Source organism: Carcharodon carcharias, chromosome 5 (genome assembly GCF_017639515.1).
Source record: "Carcharodon carcharias isolate sCarCar2 chromosome 5, sCarCar2.pri, whole genome shotgun sequence".
NCBI lineage: Eukaryota > Metazoa > Chordata > Chondrichthyes > Lamniformes > Lamnidae > Carcharodon > Carcharodon carcharias.
This window is the reverse complement of record NC_054471.1, coordinates 164,775,931-164,799,540: the sequence shown is the minus strand read 5'-3', so window position 1 is coordinate 164,799,540 and position 23,610 is coordinate 164,775,931. Positions and strand designations below refer to the sequence as shown.

Sequence of the window (23,610 nt, the reverse complement as noted above, 5' to 3'; positions counted from 1 at the left end):
TTCTCTCATGCCCACAAACACTCTCTCTCTCACCAACACACATTCTCTCTCTCCCATACATTCGTGCTCTCTCCCCCCAACATATTCCCGCTCTCACTCCCCCCATATACTCTCTCAATCCCCCACACATACGCTCCCTCTCCCTCACACACGCTCTCTCCCTCTCCAACACAGACGCTCTCTCCCTCTCCCCCACACACACGCACTCTCCCCCACACACAAACACACTCTCTATCTCCCTAACATGGTCTCTCTCTCGCATTCCACATACTCTCTCTTTCCCTCACACACACTTTCTCTCTCCCCCACACTCTCTCTCTCCCCAACACACACTTTCTCTCTCTCTCTCTCTCCCCCACAGTCTCACTCTCTCTCACTCCTCCCCACACACTCACACTCTCTCCCCTACACACACTCACTCTCTCTCCCCCACACACTCTCTCTCTCTCTCCCCCCCACACACACTCTCTCCCCCACACACACTTTTTCTCTCACCCCACACACACTCTCTCTCTCCCCCACACACACACACTCTCTCTCTCCCCATACACATTCACTTTCTCTCCCCCCCACACACACTCTCTCTCTCTCTCCCCATGCACACTCACTCTCTCTCCCCCACCCTCACACATTCTCTCTCTCTCCCCCAAAAGCACACTCTCTCTCTCCCCATACACACACACACTATCTCCTCCACACAATCTCTCTCTCTCCCCCACACCCACACACACTCTCTCTCTCCCCCACACCCACACACACTCTCTCTCTCCCCCACACTCACACACACTCTCTCTCTCTCCCCCACACCCACACACACTCTCTCTCTCTCCCCCACACACACACACTCTCTCTCTCTCCCCCACACACACACTTTCTCTCTCTCTCTCCCCCACATACTCAGTCCCTCTCACTCCTCCCCCACACTCACTCTCTCTGCCCCACCCCCACACATTCACTCTCTCTCCCCCACCCCCACACACACACACTCACTCTCCCTCCCCACACACACTCTCTCTCTCTCTCTCCCACAGACACACTATCCCTCTCCCCCATACACATAATCTCTCCCCCCACAAACACGCTCTCTCTCTCCCTGACACAGTCTCTCTCTCGCCACTCCGCATACACTCTCTCTCATGCCCACAAACACTCTCTCTCTCACCAACACACATTCTCTCTCCCATACATTCGTGCTCTCTCCCCCTCACATATTCTCGCTCTCACTCCCCCCATATACTCTCTCAATCCCCCAAACACACTCTCCCTCTCCCTCACACACGGTCTCTCCCTCTCCCACACAGACGCTCTCTCCCTCTCCCCCACACACACGCACTCTCCCCCTACACACAAACACACTCTCTATCTCCCCAACATGGTCTCTCTCTCGCATTCCACATACTCTCTCTTTCCCTCACACACACACTTTCTCTCTCCCCCACACTCTCTCTCTCCCCCACACACACTTTCTCTCTCTCTCTCCCCCACAGTCTCATTCTCTCTCACTCCTCCCCACACACTCACACTCTCTCCCCTACACACACTCACTCTCGCTCCCCCACACACATTCTCTCTCCCCCCAGACACACTCTCTCTCTCCCCATACACATTCAATTTTTCTCCCCCACACACACTCTCTCTCTCTCTCTCCCCATGCACACTCACTCTCTCTCCCCCACCCTCACACATTCTCTCTCTCCCCATACACACTCACACTCTCTCCTCCACACACACACTCTCTCTCCCCCACACCCACACACACTCTCTCTCTCCCCCACACCCACACACACTCTCTCTCTCTCCCCCACACACACACTCTCTCTCCCTCCCCACACACACACACACTCTCTCCCTCCACTCCACACACACACTCTCTCTCTCCCCACACACTCTCTCCCCACTCCACACTTTCTCTCCCCCCACACACACTCTCTCTCCTCCCTCACACACTCTCACTCTCCCCCTCACACACTCTCTTTTCTCCCCTCCATCCCCAACACACTCTTCTCTGTTGCCATGTAACTGAACTGAGCTGTCATGTAGCATTTATTCTTGTGAGCTGCTTTAATAGAACAGATAGCAACAGAATTATTTGTTGAGAACATTTTAAAATCAAATTACAGTTTGACTTATCATTCCTACATTAAATTCCAGAATCTACAGTGACTTCTGATGGTGTAATTCAGGGTTTTATCAAATTGCTGCTTTGTTACTGAGAGACTTATTTCTCAATGTCTATACTGATATGGCGATTTAATTATCAACATTTTGAAATTTCACTTAAATATCAATGCATTAACCATTCCATTGTTGGCATTTAAAAGGAACTGACAATAACCTTTGCATGTGCTTGACCTGAGTTCACTGGATAGTTTTGGATCAACACTGATTTATATTCACAGTGAGTTCCTACCTGGGATTGGCCCTCCTCCTGCTGGGAGCTTCCTCAGTGAGGGATGTGGGTGGGGGGGGTGGGGGGAAGAGTGCAGAGGTAGAGCAGAATTTCTGATGTTGTCCCAGCAAAGAACCCACGGCAGCCATTATGGGCAGGTTTGTTTGTGACAGGCAAGCAATTCTCCAGAGCTTGGAAACATCCTCAAGCAATGAGCCAGGAGCAGTAACAACCCCACATTTTATGGATGCAACTGTGTAGTTTCAGGAGTTCTGATAAGAGACATGTTTAGAACTCTGGGATATCCTTCCCAAATGACAGAAGCGTAAGCTGTGTGGGGCACAGTGGTGTAACCTGAATCCAACATTCAGAGATCCTGAGAGGCCATCAGATGGGAAATCATCAACTAGAAAATCTGTCAGAATAAGACCACACACCATTTCCCTACACCAAGTAGGTGGGCAAATTATGCATGCACTAAATGTTTCCTTACAATCTGTACCACTTTAAGTGCAGCCATATGCTAAGCACTCTGGCAGCTTTACCACTGTTCCAAAGCCCATGCTCCAGCAGTGTGCACTATCTATATACTAGAATATAGAACTTTCATAGCAGAACTACTGTCATACTTGCATCTGCAAAAGCAGAAAGCATCCTGACAAAAAAATAACCCCAGAGGCACAATGTAGTGCATGTTCATTTGGGCACAAACACACATTCATTTTATATGTTCTTCAAATTTCCAATATCTTAACACTACTTTGTAAGATAAGGCAGCACATAAAAGGTGGAAAACGCGAAAAGGGAGAAAGGCCTTTGAAGAGGGCATTTCCCAATTCACAGAGATAGGCCATAGAGTGAAAATAAAGCCTTTCTCCCATCTTGGGGCTAGTATCATCCTTTACCTCACTATTCTTTCGCACAGTACTCATACACACTCTCACACAGGTATGTGCTCAAGGATAGCTTAATGTAATGTATACCATGTAGGTATAGGAGTCTCTTAGTCAGAATTCCAGCATTTGGTTCAGGTTTATGTAAATGTGGAGCAATTAGGTTGAATCCAGGCAAGTCGTCAGCTCAGCCACAGCTGTAGCGTGTACATCGTCACAAGAATATTACAGCCATGGAAAGGGTATAAAATGGTGCCACGAAGCAAGATTTTAGAAAAAAATAAAAGACTACCTTCACTGGAAAGGTGAAGGTTAGTGGGGAATCTATTGTGGGTTTTCAAAATTAAGTTTTTGAGAGGGAAAGTGAAGGAATACTTCCAATGGTTGACTAAAAACAAGGGGCATAGGTTCAGGCTTATTAGTAAAAGAATGAGGTGGAAGTTTTTACACACACATGGCTATTGGAACATGAAATACTTTTCCACAATTTGCATGTACAATTGTGGCAACTACTCAGGATGCCAGTAGAACTTGCTGCTCTTCTCCAGGTAGCGCCACCAGATCTTTAATGTCCACCTGGACCATCAAAACAGGTAGGTGGGAGCTGGGTTCAATGGTTCACCCAAGAAAACCAATCAAGTACCAGTGTGTCCAGGACTCCAATATACTGTACGTGCCCATACCTGTGTTTCAGATCCCACTGGCTGGGTCTAAGGACAGTACAGGACTGTTCATGTTCTGCCCTGTAGTTTCATTTTAAACTTCACAATAAGCAGATCACTGGCACCACCCAGTGGATTTTTCTTGCCAAGCAAATTTTTACCACACAGACTTATGTGATCTACCAAGATTTGAATTTTCTTCGGCTTATAAATGTACATGCTTTTTTAACATTTCACACATGATTACAATTATTTTATACAGGTGTTCTCAAAGACTGCAAAAGAAAATCCTCCAGTTCAATGGCTGAGTGGGTAAACAAATGTACAATAGCCACACAGATCAAGAATGCTTATCCCTTGTCTGCATCGTGTTGGCTGATGCCTGCCAAGGTAGCATTGCCAGTATTACAATTGGCTCGGTAATGTTGGGCTCGATGGAGGGATTGAGGAGTGGGATGGCCAGATTGCTACAATCTAATAATCCCTGCTGGAAAAGAGTTCAAATGTGGATATCTAGGTGAAGACATACTCAGGCTAAGTTGTATTGCATTCCTTTCACTATCCTCGTCTAAATATTTAAAAAAATTATTTCCTGCAACTATAGAATTGAGTTCCAGTGGGATTCAGTAGAGGAGAGAAAAATAAAATAAGTCCCTTAGCCCTCAACGAGTTAAATCTGTGCTCAATATTAATACTCACTCTGTAACCAACACACTATTTGAGCAAACAAGAATAGTGCCAGCTAATTTCCATCAAATTTCAGAATCACAGAATCACATTGCAGAAGAGGCCCCTCGGCCCATCAAGTCTGCACCGACACGTGAGAAACAGAGTTGTATTGATTTAGCTGTACATTAAACATTTAGCAACACATTTGAATTCTCAAAATCATCAAGACTAATTTCTTTTGCGCCAGTCAGTGATATCAATTGGACCAAAGTGAAAAGTTAACTATGAAGACATTGGTATCACAACTGAATCGCTTAAAACACAAATACACATTTGGGAAATGAGAACCTCTCGTCCCTCAATTGCTTCTAACAAAACAATAAATCTTGCCACATCCCTCGGTGATAACAGGGTTGTAAACTCATAGCTATAATGGTGCTTATCTGAATGATAGGCTGATGAGGGGTTATTTGATACCATGGGGTGATATGGTGGCACTACACCATACTTGTATGATAATACTATATCATGGTTGAATATGACAGTACTATCCCATGATATATATGATAGAATTGTGCCTCCTAGCACAAAGGAAGATGGTTGTGGTTTTTGGAGGTTAATAATCTCTGTTCCAGGGCATCACTGCAGGAGTTTCTCAGGGTAGTGTTCTCAACCCAACCATCTTCAGCTGCTTCATCAATGGCCTTCCTTCCATCATAAGGTCAGAAGTGGGGATGTTCACTGATGATTGCACAATGTTCAGCACCGTTCACGACTCCTCAGATACTGAAGCAGTCAATGTCCAATGGGGCAGTATGATTGAACTATGCTATGGGTTGAAATCGGGCATGCTTTTTTTTCAGTTCCTTTGTAGGATATAAGCATCCATGACAAGATGGGTATTTATTGATCAACCCTAGCTGCTACTGAAGTTCTCTTCTTGAATTGCTGCATTGTAGTGAATCAATACAACTGAGTGGTTTGTTAGTCCACCTCACAGCACAATTGAGAATCAACCACGATGATATACCCTAGGCTGGGAAAGGTCATCCCATTTCCCTCCCCAAAGGATGTTAGGATGCCAGCATTGAGAATTCAAATTCTCAAGTTGCCATTGTGGGAGTTGAACTCTTATTCTCCAGATTTTTATTCCAGGCCTCTTACCCTACCATAGCTCTGGTATGAAAATATTGTGCCATAGGGTGGTATGATAGGACTGTGCTATGGTGGAATAAATGTAAAGGTCACTTGCTGTAGATCTAATCTACTGCAAAATATTTGCTTCTCACTTATCCTCCACCAATGACCTTAGAAAGACCAGAGCAGACAAATGTAAGTCTTAGTCCTAACCTTTCAATTCACTGCATTTTAGAAGAATGGAAGTCCTGAAAGGTGAGGTGAGAGTGACTGCCCTTGACATCAAGGTAGCATTGGACTAAAAGTAGCATCAAGGAGCCCGAGCAAAACTGGAGTCAATGGGAATCAGGGGAAAAATCTCCATTGGTTGAATTCATACCTAGCACAAAGGAAGATGATTGTGGTTTTTGGAGGTTAATAATCTCTGTTCCAGGGCATCACTGCAGGAGGTCCTTAGGGTAGTGTCCTCGGCCCAACCATCTTCAGCTGCTTCATCAATGGCCTTCCTTCCATCATAAGGTCAGAAGTGGGGATGTTCACTGATGACTGCACAATGTTCAGCACCGTTCACGACTCCTCAGATACTGAAGCAGTCAATGTCCAAATGCAGCAAGACCTGAATGATATCCAGGCTTGAGCTGACAAGTAGCAAGTAACACTTGCACCACACAAGCACCAGGCAATAACAAGAGAGAATTTAACCATTGCCTGTTGACATTCAATGGCATTACCATTACTGAATCCTCCACTCTAAACATCCTGGGGTTACCATTCACCAGAAACTGAACTGGACTGCCTTATATATACTTGGCTACAAGAGCAGGTCAGAGGCTTGGAATTCTGTGGAGAGTAACTCATCTCCTAACTCCCCAAAGCCTGCCCACCATCTACAAGGCACAAATCAGGATTGAGATGGAATACGCTCCTCTTGCCTGGATGAGTGCAGCACTCGAAGCTCAACGCCAGCCAAGACAAAGCTGCCTACTTGATGGCATCCCATTCACAAATATTCACTTCATCCACCACTCTAGCACAGTGGCAGCAGTGTGTACCATCTACAAGATGCACTGAAAGAAATCACCAAGCCTCCTAAGGCAGCACTTTCCAAACCACTACCATCTAGAAGGACAAGGGCAGTAGACATATGAGAACACCACCACCTGGAAGTTCCCCTCCAAGCCATTCACCATCCTGGCTTGGAAATATATCATCGTTCCTTCACTGTAGCTGGGTCAAAATCCTGGAACACCCTCCCTAAAGGCACAGTGGTTGTACCTACACCACATGGGCTGCGGTGGTTCAAGAAGGCAGCTCACCACCACCTTCTCAAGAGTAATTAGGGATGGGCAATAAATGTTGGCCTAGTCAGTGATGCCCATATGCCAGGAATGAATTAAAAACAACTGAAGATATGATGAGACATCTGTTAGTGAATCATTGGCAGAGTGTGCCAGTTATTGGAGGTAACTCTCAATTACAGAATCCTGTAACAATATTTCAGCATTACATCATCTCCCTCCCTCCCATCATCCTCTTTCTCATCTGTTTTCTGTGAACCTGCAGCTCAATGTAATTCCTCTTCATCCTGCTGCATGTTCACTCCTCATTGAATTGGCAAATTTTGCACTAAGCAGCAGGTGGTGACTTTGGCTGGACTGTAGAATGGCACCACATTCAAACAGTCTGAACTGTTCTGAAATAATCTGAAATTATTGCTTCTTATAAGGCCACAATTTTGCCCTTAGTGTGCGTGATCGGCGGGGACGGGCAGGAAGCTGACTGCTGCCCACATTTGGCAGCGCACTGCAACTTTACATGGGCGGGGCAATTAAGGTCTGCATAGCGTGAGATGCAGCCTGTGAATGAATGCAAAGGGGCGGGTAGGCGGGGGCTTAATGTCCACCAGGTCCAATGGCAACCCAGCGGCCAATTCAATTGTGGCCTTGGCAGCCCCTGGAAGGCTGGCACTGAAGGACACAGAGGTCCTGTGAATGGAGACTGCAGCGGGTGGACACGGCCGGCAGGAGGGCTGGCCGGCAGGGTAGTGGGCCCTGCATTTCTCAGACGGGTGACTTTGTGCCCTCCTGGAGGAGGTGGCAGCCAGGAGAGAAACCCTTGTCCCCAGGGATGGGAGGAGGAGCCCCCCCCCCACCACCTCACCATAAAGGCCTGGGAGGAGGTGGCATCAAAGTCAGCAGCCACGACGTGGTGAGGCGCACATGGGTGCAGTGCCGGAAGCACTTTAACAATCTCCTGCGATCGGGAAGGGTGAGTACCGTGATGGTATGGGTCACTTTGCAGAACAGGTAAGAGCTGCCCATCCCCCCCATCGACCTCAGAGGTGTTAGAGTGTGAGTGACAAATGTCAATGAGGCAGGATCTGGCCAAGGGGGTGAGCCCTGGCTGCTTGGACTGAGTGCCTTGCGGCTCCAGGGTCACGAATCGGCTGAGCCCTGTGAGGTGCTCCTCAGCTAGGGTTGGCCGGGCTGCAATGGCACTGCAGGTGGAGAGTGGACTAATCAATGCTTCTCTGTCCTTTCAGGAGAAAACATCCCATAACAATTCAGAGAGGTAGCGGACTGGCAGAGGACCCCCACACCTCCTAATCATCAGTCAGTACGAACAGGAGGCCCTGGAGTTGGAGAGGTGCCGTGCACTTCGGTTATGCGGTGAGGTTGGGGTGCCAGAGGGAGGTAAGAGCACAGTGCACTGAGGTCAGAATGTAGGTTTTTGCAACCATTCCAGTGTAGTGTCTATATTGATGTCAGCCTTGAACCTGGAATCCCCATTGATAATGGAAAGATGAGGGTACCATGATGCATAGCTCTGTCTCATCAGGGTGCCAGGCATGCACAGTAACAGTGTCATGACTTAAACTAATGACATGTCCATCTTCTCCCTTGCAGGAGTCACCAGCAGCCCCTCATTGTAAGGACCCTGAAGGCCTACCCCTGACCCCTGAGGACCACCATGCTGAGCATGCACCTGCGTCACATCCTCTCTGTCAAGCAGACACCAGCACCTCGGTGGGCATTAGATCGCTGTCTGGTATCTCGGTGCACAGCGGTGAGGGCACTTCACACTCGCTTGAGGTGCAGGCGGAGGCAGAGAGCACTCAGGGCGCTGGCAGTCAGAGAACAGCTGGGGACCAGGTACATGCTCAGTCGATGGCTGATGATGTGCCTCTGGAGTCGTCCATGAGGCAGTAGATGCTGGATGTCCAGCAGGAGTGTGCGGGAGGATCTGGCGGAGATACATGAGGCAATGCGTGCCATGGTGTCCGTTGTGGAGGAGACCCTGCGGAGCATGACCATTGCGTTGACCCTCATGGCTGAGCACAATGTCTCCTCCATGGAGAGATTGGCGACTTTCATGGAGAGGCTCCTCCAGGGACTCAGTCAGGGCTTCCTGGGGATGCACTCTGACCTGCAAGCCCTCATGCTGGCAATGACCTCAGCTGGTCAGTGTCAGCGTGGAAGATGGATTTGGCACCCAGTATCCCAGCTAGGTGCCCATCCATCAGTGGTGAGCAGGGAGGTCCAAAGCGAGCTCACATTGGCACATGAGTTGCCTGTAATCTCTGCAGGCTCCTGTCAGGGCAATCTGCATGAGGGCAGCAGCTCCTCTGCCCCTCTGACAGTGACTGTGGTATCCGATGAGACTGCAGCGACTGGGAAGATGCCAGAAGTGGAATTGGCTGCTCCCTCCCAGGCGGAGCCAGCAGAGGCTCCATGGGCCAGAGGATGCCCACCAAGGTCATCACAGACAGCAGAGTGAGTAGACTGTCTCCAATGCTGGTGCCAGCGAGCACTTAGATGTAGCACCTGCAAGCGGAAACTTAAAGCACCTTAAGCACAACACGGCTTGATCTAGGGTGATCTTTTTCTGTTCTTTTTGTAATGGTGTGATGGAAAGCACCAATTAATGTTATTTTCTGAAAGGTTCGTCAGTCAGCATAAATGATATATGTTTTTTTGTGCAACTGGCCTCTGGATGATTCATTTGTTCTGTAGGTGCAGGGTAGGCCATGGTGTTATGATGGGCATGTGACTCCTTAAACTTTATTGCAATGGCACATAGTCTATGTTGTTGACCAAAGAACTGGTCCTGTCAGGGAGACTGCAGTCCTGGCATGTGGTGGTGGTTCTTATTTGGTAGCCTAACTGAAGGAGCATTGGATCAAAGCACCTGGGGTGTCCCTGCCTCCCTGGAGGTTACGCAGGTCAGCATCTCTGCCCTCAGTGTTCTCCTGACCGCGCTTGTCCTTGGACTCACTACTGGATTGTTGCCAGTACAGCTGTATCAAGATCTTCTTCCTCCACTGCGTCCCCGCCTTTCCAGCACCAGACTGAGGAGAGTGCAGCATGCAACCACTATCAGCGACACGCGATCTGGGGTGTATTGGAGTGCGCCCCCGAACGGTCCAGGCATTGGAAGCGTGTCTTGAGAAGACCGATGGTTCTCTCCACCACCGCCTTTGTGGAGGTGTGGCTCCTATTGTAGCGCTGTTCAGCTTCTGTTCTTGGATGGCAGAGAGGCGTCATGAGCCACCTTCTGAGGGGATAGCCCTTGTCACCCAGCAGCCATCCATCCAGCCAGGCTGGAGCACTGAAAAGCCTTGGAACCTGGGAGTGTCTGAAGATGTAACCATCGTGGGAGCTGCCTGGGTACCTTGTACAGACTTGTAGAATCAGCATCCTGTGGTCACACACTATGTGCACATTCATGGAGTGGAAGCCCTTCTTGTTGATGAAGGCACCCAACTCACCCGCTGGCGCCTTGATGGTGACATGTGTGCAGTCTAGAGCACCCTGGACACGGGGGAAGCCAGCAATCACTGCGAAGCCTCTGGGTTGCTCTGCCTGGCTGGCCTTGTCCGTACAATAATGAATGAAAGTCAATGCCTGCCTGAACAGAGCTTCTGTCACCAGCTTGACACAGTTTTGACAGCTGCTTGGGAAACTCTACGCAGATCCCCCACTGAGCCCTCGAAAGAGCCGGCGGCATAGAAGTTGAGGGCCACCATGACCTTCAGTGCCATTGACATGGGGTGTCCGCCCACACAGTCGGAGCTGATCTCAGGGCTGATCCTCTGACAGATGGTGGTCACTGTCTCCCTTGAGAGATGGAGCCTCCATCGGCATTGTACCTCTGACATACTGAGGTAGCTACATCGCCGCCTGTAAATCCTGGCAGTAGGATATTGGCATCTCCTGTGGCCCCTTCCACTTTGGACTTCCTGTTGGCTCTGCGCCCCTTGTGCCTGTGCCTCGCTTCCTACAGGTCGCTCCCCTGGAAGCTGAAAAGCAACTCCTCCTTCTGACCCTCTCTTCCTCAGGGGAGGAGGTGCCTCCAGCAGAGACCACAATCCCCATTACCAGGTTAAGGAAAGGCTGCCTGATACCTCGAAGGGTCCACACGGTGTGAATCCTCCAGGGGCTTGGAAAACGCACTGAATGCAGCTCTGAAGCGAAATGAAGCTGTCCTGTTCAGAGAAGCAACCAGCAGCACGTGATAACCTGCATTCCTCACTAATCTCTTTGACAAGGCCACTGACCCCTCTTATCCTGCCCATGGATGAGGTTTTGCAAACTGTGGCCTGCCCGCCCGCCCGTTTTGCCCGTGCGACGGCCTGAAAATCACACGGGCTACGTAAAGTTGGAGACAATTGGTCTCTCAAGAGCCTTAACTGACCACTTCATTAATGGAGGGCGCGCCTCCGTCTTCATTGCCCATCCACTTAGTGAAATATCAGGAGAGTGCCGACATCAATGCACTTTATTTCACGCTCGGACATGTTGGGGGTGCGCCTGCACACCGATGGATAGATCCTGCCCATGGTATATTTGACAGTGCTTTGGTTGGTCACATGTGTCTCATGGTATCTGTACTTCATACTGTGTCTTAACTGGAGTTACTAGCCATGCTTCAAAGAGTAGCTATTGTTTTCTGACATCAATCCATTTATTCTCTTGTAACCTTCTGATAGTACAACACTGTAAACTTCTGCAGGATAAAAACATCATGACTGCTCCCTGTAAAACAGACTTAAAGATGCAGGAAAGGACTTCGATCATCCGAAACAACCTGCTCATTTTTGGATGCATCTTAGTGTATGCATTTGAGTTGACATGTGGAGCTCTGGGTACCCACATGGGTTCCATTTGGGAATGCCATGGGTTGCTGCAAAGTCTGCCAGGCGGTAAAGGTTGTGTTCCTTCTCCAACTGTCATCTTTCCATTGGGAAAGTAACAAAGGTATTTTGCCTAGCAAACACAGCATCCATCATCTGCATTAGCCAGGCATGAACTGCAAAATGCCTTCTCTGACAGAAGTCCCTGCAAGGATCCTATTACATAAAAGCTAAGAGTGGTGTGCTTGCACTGTGGAATGTGTTGTACAATAGCATTGTGCCATAGGGTGGTCCGAGTGTAAGCTCATTAACAACTGATCAGTCCGGTAGTAAGATACTTGCCTTTTAATTACCCTACACAAATGGCCTTAGCAAGGCAGAGTGAAAAAACAGCATCAGTGATCACCATTAAGCAGAACTTTCCAAATCCTTGAGGTTGTTATTGATAAACCCATAACAGATGGTATTGCTCCGTCACTGGGCTGTAATGAACTTTTTACTCTGACATAGCCTAGGTTGAAGTAGCATAAATTTGGGTCTTTAGATATTGAAATCAGTAAGCAAACGGCCTGAAGATATTGCGTCCCTCACATTTTGATCTTAATCATCTAATTCAAACAGCACTATGTCTACAACTCAGTTATTTAAGGTGCAACTTGTATTGCAGCAGTAATTGGCAAAAGTTCACAAAAGTGTGGCTTAAAAAACTGCAGACCTCAGCAAAAAGGCTGAGATATAGAAGCCAATAAAAGTATACAAGATGTTCGGTGTACAGTAAAGAAATGCTGATAGACAAAAAGCTAGACTTCAACTGCAACAGCCACCAACATCATCTGCAAGGAAGAAATCCAGGCTGGTTTAACATATATGTGCCCATTTTATATAGGTCTGGGGAAGACTCTTGCCAAAGTTGTGAAGTTCAGCATGGGTCCTCATTTGCCTAAATACACCATTTAAATGGTGCTTACATGTGCCTGTAGCAGAACCTCATTTAATCCCTCCAATATCACACATTGACAAATCAGGTGCATGAGGTGAGTGCTAGGGGGGTCTTGTGGTGCAATGAGTAGCATCCATGGCTTTGAGCCAAAGCTCCAGGTTCAAGTCGCACTCCAGGACTTGATGGCCACGGAAGATATGTTCATAATGTGGCCAAAACAGGTTGATTGTCAACCTGTAAATCCTTTCAACGTGCCTCTGACAGGTGGTAAGAGCGGAAGAGTCTGGTCAGCCATGCTTGATGCAGAGTGGCCCCCTTCAAGCTATAACCTCTGGCCACAGGCTTTCTGTTCCAGGAAAAGCTAGCCATGGAAATAGACGTAAGTACATGCTTCGTCTGCTTCATGTGTCACTAGACATGGGAAAGCCTTTAAGCCTCTAATGGTAAAAGCAGAAACAATTCCTGGTCAGCCATGCTTTATGTGAAATGGTGCCCCTCCAGCTATAACCACTTGTCTCTCTCTCTCTCCAAAACAGAGAGAGATGCCTGTGGTCCTTTGCAGACTATGGCTAATTAGGAAGTCGAATACCCAATTTTTCTATCAGCACCTGCCACCAGTGGAGCCTCTGAATAAGATTTCCTTTATAATTTTTAGTTCTCTTCATATGCCTTCCAAAGAGATTATAATGAAAGTTCACACAGGGTCGAATTAGCTTCAATTTTCCTGTCCATGCTATTAAAGCAAGTTCAAATGACACCCAAAATTTTTCAGAATCTGACCTCTGATGTTAAACCTAAACATCAACTAAATTGCATATGCAGAATTTATGCTGATTTTAACCAAACCAGCCATAGGTGCTACTGCAAATTTAGCCATCCCAATATAAACAGGGGCAGGCTCATAGAAAACCCCTTTACCAACATTAGCCATTTCATTACATTACATTAACCAACCATCATTAACAATTCCCAAAAATTTATTTAACTCTGTTATGCCCACCATATGATCAGTTCACTGTTCAACTGACTAAAAAAAAATCAGTGCATCTGCACACAGACTGGAGGTAATTCGGTCTTTGGACAATAGTGTAAAAGGACTGATATCAGATCAGCTGCACGGTATCTATCTCTCTAGAGTTTCACTTTGGCTGTCAGCATTTGGAAAAACTGGGAGAAGATGTATAACATGTAACTCATCCAATATCACCTGTTTTGCATTGTCATCCTGCATCAGAATCAACCCCAGTACCTGATGTTTATGTGAATACTGCACATGTTTATCAATAAAGTTCATCTGCATTCACAGGCTTCCATACTGACTTCAGAATGTGGTACCATAAGATATGGTTGGAGATTTAATCATATGACATATCAATTAATGTCTAACATATCCATGATGAGACAGATTTCACAATTAATTTGGTTTATATCCAGAGGGATATATATCTATCTATTTGTTTTTAAACCCATCAAACAAAACAAAAGAAACTGCAGGCAGAACAAGAATTAAAGTGAATTGGATCCATTAAGCAGCTTTATAAACAGGAAATCACTTGTTTCAGTAAAACACAGCTGCCATTTTCCTTTGATGTTATATCATTAAAATATTTATGAATTCACACTGCTGAATATTGACAACAGAGTTGTATTTCCAAAGCGTAAGATGCTGCACACCACATCTGCCATCTCTCCTTTTGATCAAAGGGCTATTTTTAAAAAAAAAACAGCATTTCCTCTCGCAGAGGTATATTCCAACACAGGCTGTGCATTGATTCTGTAAACTGACAAACAAATTGCCTATACTTAAGTTATCTGCACCTCACCAAGAACCCTTTACTCTGTGTAGAAAAAGGGTAAATATTCCAAATAAATAATCATACTGACTTGATAGTACACGGTTCATAGTTGTACTTTCTCCATCGTGCAGAAACAATAATGCGGCTGTGAACAACTGGTCGAATCTGGTAAAAAAAAAACACAAGGTTAATGCGCTTTATGGTGTTCTACTGCAAAAAACTGTATTAATGCATTAACTGTTGTAAACCTCTAGCAATTAGTCTGATTTCTTGCAAATTTATTCCAGTTCCCACCAAACATTACTGATACAGGATTATAATACATTGGTCCAAGTAAAAGCGATTGTATTCATTTTCATCTCTCCCTGCTGCTCAAAAAGACAAGATATTCAGTAAACTTTCTGGCTTGTTTAAAACATATTCTTATAAAGCAATGCTCATGTCAAAACTAGCAATAGTCATGTAGTAATAAAACTAAGGCAGCTGATGTCTTGATGAACAGGCATTAAGGAATTTTTCTGAAGGTGAGTTCATTTGCTAAGCAGGTGTTAATGCAGTAAATTCTTACATGTACCATCTTATCGCACTACTGCTTTTTTTATGGTAAATCAGAAGATTTTATACCCAAGGCACTAGAGATCAGTATTCTGAACATTGATACTAACCAAATATAACCATCAATTTAGATCCAAGTTGAAATGTGATTATGATTATTGAATGATTTAAAAATGAACTGTCAAGAGATCTGACTTGTGGTACTATAGAATTTGCGATGCAACATAAAACAAAACAGAAGTAAAGAGTCATGTCACCATTCAGAACAAAGCACCCCATCCACCAACTTAAACATCCACTCCCTCTACCACCGGCGCAAGGTGGGTGCAGTGCAAACCATCTACAAGATGCACTGCAGCAACCCATTAAGGCTCCTACGACAGCACCTTCTAAGCCCATGACCTCTACCAACTTGAAGGAAAAAGGACAGCAGATGCTTGGGGACACCACCACCTGCAAGATTCCCCCAAGCCACACAGCATCCTGACTTGGAAATATATCGCCATTGCTTCACTGGTGCTGGATCAAAATCCTGGAACTCCCTCCCTAATAGCACTATGGGTGCATCTACACCACATGGACTGCAGCGGTTCAAGAAGGAGGCTCACCAAACCTTCTCAAGGGCAATTAGGGATGGACAATAAATGCTGGCCTAGCCAACGATGCCCACATCCCATGAAAGAATGTTTTTTTATGTGGCATGTGAGAAGTGACACAAATGTAACAATTGCATCTTCAAAATGTCTGGGATTTTCTACCTGGTTACAAGCTGCCAAACATAATAAAAGAGCTCCAAGAGTAGCAAACAGGATATCATGGGAAGTATTGGAACTAAGATACGAAACACAAATGCATTAAATATTCTTACTGATCTTATAATTATCTCAGGTATCTCAATATTACCAAGATATTAATAGCACTGCACCTTAGTTTTGCAACCCCTAACTGAACTCATGGGACTGGATCTTATGGCGTGTAAACTTCAGGGGTGAGCTTGTCTCCACTTAGCTGGCTCACCCTGCTTTAAGTTTTTGAGCAACGGCTCTTAAGTATGAAGCAGGACTTTATTACACCTACAAGGGGAAGTCCTGCCTCATAGTGCTGGCCAATCAGAGGCCAGCAGCTCTGCACACCAGCAGCGCCAAGCAGCAATGGTGGCCACCACTGGTACTGCAGGTAGGCAAAGGAGATGTCATTCAGCAATGGACCCAAACATTCAGGTAAGTCCAAGATCCCAGCAAGAAGATGGGTAGGGGGCAGTGAACCTGAGGCAAAACTATACCATTCTTCATAGCTGAACTGTAATTTACAATTTGCAAAAATGTGCCATTAACTAAGATGGGTTCTAACTCTAGACTTCAGTGGTCCTGTCAGCAACACAAAGGAAATAGAGAAAAACTATGTATTGTTCTGAATGTGGAAGGAGTTCAATCAGTATTAAAGAACAACAGCAAATCCACATGTTAGGGTTACTAATTCTATTAGTTAATCTCATCTGTTTAATTACTTTGCGTGCACATTAATGTTCGTATTAAAATGATGTTAATCGACTTATCATAAATGTGTTAAATAAAGACATTTTATTTTATGGCCTTGTTATCTGTCTTCATCTTTGACGATTCAACAAAAAGAGATGAACACATTGTCTCAGTAGTGTATATGTCCTAAAAAAGTAAGCTGCACCAATAGTCGTTTGGTAGTGCAGAACTTCGGTATTTCTGGAAAAAGACATTTTGTCGTAGCTCTGCCCTGAGGTATGAACCAGCAAATGGCTGTCACTTATTTTGTTTAGCTGAAACAGGCGCCATGTGTGTACATGTTCTTTCTGTCTACAAAGAACAGGCCCCTATGTACTAATATACGTAGCTTCCAGTACACGCAAATGCACCACACTGCAAGCCCAACTGACAATCTTAAATTGGTTTCCAGCGTAATTTTTAGCACACTGAGGATTATTTAACAAATGTTGCCAATCGAGGAATCACACCTAATTTTGGATACTGTGCTCGAGTTTTGCAAGCATGAGCCGGTTGAGTATGATCTGTACATTGCCCATTGTGAACAGTGAAGCTAGCTGTTTCATGCTGCTTCTATGCAGTAGCAGCACGAGTAGTATTTGCCACAAACAGGATGCTGCCATCAAGCCAAAAAAACGTTCTGCCTAACTTGCAAATGAGTAACGTAGTACTTGAATTTCAGTGCCAATGTGATGCCTTGACCAATCAGAGTCAAGCTGCCTGATTTAAATTTCAAACAATGTTTAGCAGTTAACTTCCAGTCACCATTAACTGGTGCATTCCCCATGGTAACACCTCTACCAATCAGAATCTACTAGCCAACCAATCAGCACATTCTTCTTGTACAATATAAAGTTGTTGCTTCCCCTGACATGGCAATTGTCCTGAGGAGTACAAAACAAGAAGTTTTGACAGCAGCTGCAGTAGTTAAAAGAAAAGAAAGACCTTGCATTTATATAGTACATTTCACGGGGTGGAATTGTCCGTGCCCGCTGGCATTGGGCATGTTCGGTGGCGTGAGCGGACAATATGGCAAGAAAGCTAAAAAATCGGTTTCACGATGTGGTGAAGCCAGTTTGCAGTTGTCTGCTCAGCCTATCGATGGTGGGCCGCATTCCCTGCCATCAGAGCCAGGTACCTCATTGCAATATATCAGCATATCTTCATAAGGTCAGCCCGCCAGGCTCAACCTGCCCGCTGGATCGTCCGCCCACGTCAGCAGGAAACCACGGCAACTGCAATATGCACGAGATGGGACTTACAGCCGGGGCCTTGCTCACACCGTGGACATCTGAGGAGCAGAAGATGCTGGAGCCCGACAACAATGAGGAACGTCCATGGATGGGTGGATTCTCATGAACACAGCTCTGCTGCGAAACAGCTCACAGAAGTTGGAAAGTCACCATTGATGCTCACAACAGATGGTGGTGAAGGAGATGGGAGAGGAAGGCTCAGGATCGACTGGGACAGGAAGAGGTGTCAGAGAGGTGAGGTTGGGAGGGGGCAATGAAGGTGTCAGGGGGGTGAGGTTGGGGGCAAGGAATATAGAGGAGGAGGGGCTAATGGCAGAAATAGGTGTAAGGGCAGTGAAGCTATAAAGGAAGGAGTGTGGAGAGGGGAAGGGTTACGGAGAGGGGAGGGAGTCCAGGTGGAGGTAGGGGTGTGGAGAAAAAAGGGAGTAAGGATGCAGGAGGAAATAAGGTTGAAGGAGGGAGTAATGCTGGAGGAAGAAGTGAGGGTGCTTGAGGAAGTCAGGTAGGAGGAAGAAGTGAGGCTGGAGGAAAAGGTAAGGACTCAGGAGGGAGGAGGACTAAGGGTAACGGAAGAAGGGTGTCCGAGGGAGTCGGGAAGGGGGAGGGACTAAGCGGAGGAGGAGGAGTGCAGGGAGGTGGAAAGGCTAAGGGGGTGGGAAGGGATTCCGGCAGGGAAGGGGTCTGGGAATGGTTGGGGGTGGGGGTGGAGGGATGTCCAGGTGAACGTGCAAAGGAGGGTCTGATGGGTCCGTGACCCCCTCCTGGGGAGCAAACTGAGGGTGAGCATGGTATGAGGGAAGGACTTTGAGGTGCCCTGTTTTCTTCTTGCGCTGCCACTGCAGGAACTCACCCATGGCTATTACATGGACCAGGGTCTCCATGGCATCCGCCATTCTCCATATAGGGACCTCCATCCACACACATGTGGGCACCACTTCATCAGAAAGCAGGCGGACACACTCCTCCAACTCGCATGTCACTCTTTTGAGGGCTTCCAACAACTCTGCATGGTGCTCCTACGCCTTCTGCGGAATCTCAGGATAAGTTGGAAGGCCAAATCCAGAGTTTCGTCATCTGACTCGGACCTCACAGATGCCTGATTCCCAGCAATCCTCCAAGTGCCAGGGAGTAGCTCGAACCTGCCTCCTCCTGCTGCTGCAAACATGTGTCCATGCAGTGACAACCAGATTGTGAACCCGAGCCTGCTCTAGATCGAGGTCCTACCGAGGTGTGTCTGTCCGTGCTGATGGGGGGGTGCGTGGATAAGCGCTGTGACTGGTCTTCCAGGCTGCTTATTTCCAACTCCTGAATGGAGGAGGTGTCCTCTTGGGTGGAGTGAGGAAATGGTTGGAGCTGAGGGACTGGCTGGCTGAGGGTGTCAGTCACTTGGCAGAGCTCCCTGTGAACCAAAGTAGAGATAATTAGTGCATTGCAGCAGAGTTAAAAGCACTCACAGCTGCATTGAGAGAGGGATGATGTGGTGCAGGATCCTCAGGTGGGTGTTCGCCACCGACCTCATGGTCAATGCACGGTCCACATCCTCACCAGTCAGCATGTAGGCATGCTCCTCAAAGTGAGGAAGGGGCCACTCCAACCTCAGCCTGGGACCTCTCCCTGCTGATGTGAGCAGGCTTCTCCTGCATGAAAACAGATGGAGAGGGTATAAACAGGACAAATGGCACTGCGTGAAATGTTTCTGTGGTGAGTGGAGACATGGACAGGATGCAGGTGCAAGCTCGAGAGGATGAGCCTGATGGAGATGTGAGGGTGTGTGTGAGTGTTAGTGGTGTCGTCACTTGAGGTGTGAGAACCCTGTAGGTGTGTGAAGGGTTTGTGAGTGAGAGAGTTGAGAGTGATGAGAAGAGTGACTTACCATGGTGGAATGGATGAAACCATTCATCCTATAGCAGTACTGGGTGGCTGCCCTCTTTTGCAGGGCATTGGCGCTGACCACCACTGCCACCACTACCCATACTGGACTGGTGATGCCACTGTCCGTCCCACAACCAGTGCAGGGGTAGAGGACATCACGGCAGGCCTCCACGGCATCCAAAAGGTGCTTGAGGGATGCTTCACTGAACCTGGGGACTGCACTGTTTTTGTCTCTCAGGGTCATCATGCCCTCCATGAAGCAGTTGTGGGCTGGAAGCACTGAGAGGTGTGCACGCGGCTGGACTGTAAATATTCTGCCTGGCGTGGTAACGGCAAGATGATGATGTGGCGGGCAAATGAGAGCCCGCCCGCCATGGAAACAATGTGTTTCCTGGGAATGCATAATTAATGTTGTGTGTTTGGGACGTTATGGCATGAAAAGCCACCCATTGTAGCCGGGGGATAAACATTGTTTTGCCCACCCACTACCACACCAAGTGCAGATCTGGGATGAGTCCGCCCATAGTTTCAGGATATCCAAAGCACTTTATAGTCAATGAGGTACTGTCAGCCTCTTATTCGGGACCGTTAACTTTTAAAGACGAAATTCAAACACCCAGCAATTAATCAACACAACTGTACCACGAAATTTAACATTTTTAAACAAATACAAACCTTATTGCATATAAAGAGAAATTAAACAAAGCAAGTACCACTACCTTAACACCATGGCTTATAAAGACTTATGCTATAAGCTCAGTTCTACTTTTTAGATTCCCCCCTCCCCTCCAAGAGTTTCCTTATATTACAAAACTTTGAAGGTGTATTCACTTCTCTAGAGACCAACCTAAAAGCATGCCACAGCCCTCTGGAATTCACTTCAATTCTCCTAAATGTTCCATCTATTCTCTGAGGTCAGATTCTATAGTGGTCTTTCCATTAGTTCATTTGTTTGGCTATGTAGCCCTCCATCATTTCTTTACAGACCTCACAACAATGGAAGCCTCAGCTTCTTGTTTGGTTTGCCGGCCGATACCCAACTGCCTTCCCACAGCTTTCCAAGCTGACTCTGCTGACTCCTTTCTGCCACAATCCTTGTCCCAGGTTTGCAGGTCCTGTTAAGGAACTCTTTTGTTTACAACTTGCTTTTATCTTATGGGAAGAATTTTTCCATCGGCAAGCTGGGGCAGGGCCTGCTCGCCAACGCGTAAAATGACGCGCAGTGACATCAGGTGGATGTCCCAACATCACCACGCGTCATTTAGATTGTCAATTTGGTGGGCGCACAGCAGCGGCAGCTACGTGTCCACCGAACTGTCAAAGGCCTATTAAGGCCATTAAAAAAGTCATTAAAGCTGTTAAGAATGCTGCCCTTCCAACCTTAAGGTTGGTGGGCAGGCAAAGAGCCCAGGCGGCCTTCACATTTTTCATGAAACCTCATCCACGGGCGGGATGAGGTTTCATGAAGTGTTTTAAAATGTAACAAAAATTTATACGTTTATTCTTTGACATATCCCAGCTTATGTGATAATATCACACGAGGGGACATGTTTTAAAAGTGCTACAAACCTTTATTTGAAACTTTATCACTGAAAGAAATCTCCCTGAGGCACCTCCATGCCATGCGTGTGAAAGAGCGCAGAGAACCTCTCAGGGAATCCCCTCCTGCCCCCAAATGGAGTGCCCAGCGCTTCCGGGCGTGCGTCACGCGGAGCGGGCCTTAATTGGCCCGCCCACATAAAATGGCAGCACGCACACAATCAGGGGTGCCAATAGGGTTTGCGCTCGCTCCTGCCCGCCCCCACACAACACCCCTTAATGGGGGGGGGGGGGAGGATGGGGGGGAGGGGGGTGGAAATTCAGCCCTATCTTCTTTTCACCTGGGAACTAGATGTGTTTATTGAGGTAAGTGTAGAGCCTTTGGCTCCATTACAAGTTAAGCCATTACAAGATGGGAAATTCATTGTTCAAGTTTTACACTTCAATCTCTGACTGTGTAAGATAACCATAGGTTAGTTTTTAACTGTAATGAGCTCCAAGCTTGTTTGAAGTGCATTCAATTGAGATGCCTATAAATTTCTTATTCAGATGCCCCCATTTATCTATAGTTAAAACGTTAATTCCCAAAACTAAGAGTTATAACATATCGATTATGAGCTAGATATTGGCAACAGTGCTTTAAGTGTAGTCACTGTTGTAATATAGAAAACACAGTAGTCAATTTGCACACAGCAAGCTCCCACAAACATCAGTGACATAACATGCAGGTAGTATGTCTAAGTGATGTTGGCTGGGGGATAAACATTGTTCAGAACAGAATCAGGGAAAGCTTCTCTGCTCTTCTTTGAAATCATGCCATGAGATCCCTAATGTCCATTTAAAAGGACAGATGATGCCTCAGCTTAATGTCCAATCTCCAACATTGCAAGGAAGCTCAACAATCTGCATCTGATAATTCCTAGACATGAACCTTGAATTGCCAGACATTCATTTGAAGAGAAGAAGTTAAGATCTGGCTATTATCTTTTAATTTAATATTAATTTAATTTAATTTAATTTAATACAAGGTTTATCTATCCACTATTCTTCTTCTTTCAAATGGTTACCTTAACAATTAAATATAGTGTTCTTCCCAATTGTATTAACTGCTGAAACATGCCAGGAAAGAGAATGTATGTTTCTCGATCTTAATCTGCTAGTGGGTGAAGCTTTAAAATGACAAAGATATATTTTGGTCCAGGAAAATGGCTCAATATTTCATCAACATTGCATATGTGTGGGCAGAAATGGCCAAATTGAATAATGCCTTCTAAAATATTAAAGAATTCATTAGCAGTCCAACAGAAACTGGTTGGACAAGTTCTGGTGTGACTTGTTCAAAAAAAATTACACAACAGTACTGAGGCTTCACTATCTTGAGTTGTCCTCAATATATTCTTGGATACTACAATGAAGAGTGCTGGAGGATATGCCAAGAGCAGCATCAGGCATACCTAAAAATGTGTTACCCTGGTGAAGCTACAACACAGGACTACCTGTGTGCCAAACAGCAGAAATAGCATGTGATAGAGCTAAGCGATCCCACAACCAACAGGTCAGATCTAAACACTTCAGTCTTGCCACACCCAGTCATGAATGGTGGTGGACAATTTAACAGCTCACGGGAGGAGGAGGCTCCACAAATATCCCCACCCTCAATGACACGGAGAGCCCAGCAGATGAGTGCAAAAGACAAGGCTGAAGCATTCGCACAATGTTCAGCCAGAGGTACCAAGTGGATCAGCCACCTCCGCCTCCTCCTGGGGTCCCCAGCATCACAGAATCCAGTCTTCAGCCAATTCCTGTCTCTCAACATGATATTAAAAAACGGCTGAAGGCATTGAATACTGCAAAGGCTATGGGGCCTGACAATATTCTGACAATAGTACTGAAGACTTGTGCTCCAGAACTAGCCACGCCTCTAGCCAAGCTGTTCCAGTACAGCCACAACACTGGCATCTATCCGGCTATGTGGAAAATTGCCCAGTGTGTCCTGTCCACAAAAAGCAGGACAAATCCAACCCGGCTAATTACTGCCCAACAGTCTACCCTTGATCATTAATAAAGTAATGGAAGGTGTCGCTGACACAAACAGCATTTACTCAACAATAATCTGCTCACTGACACTCAGCTTGGTTCACCCAGGGCCACTCAGCTCCTGACCTCATTACATCCTTGGTTCAAACATGGACAAAAGAGCTGAACTCCCAAGGTGAGGTGAGAGTGACTGCCCTTGACATCAAGGCAGCATTTGA

General features: G+C 46.5%; 1 protein-coding gene across 1 annotated transcript in view; it reads right to left on the bottom strand.

The window, feature by feature from the left end:
• Positions 1–23,610, bottom strand: part of LOC121277778 (doublecortin domain-containing protein 2) — a 183,807-nt gene that overhangs the window by 122,816 nt on the left and 37,381 nt on the right. Inside the window, exon 4 of the mRNA XM_041187415.1 lies at positions 14,708–14,784. Coding sequence (XP_041043349.1) covers positions 14,708–14,784 — 77 coding nt within the window. The remainder of the gene's footprint in view (positions 1–14,707; positions 14,785–23,610) is intronic.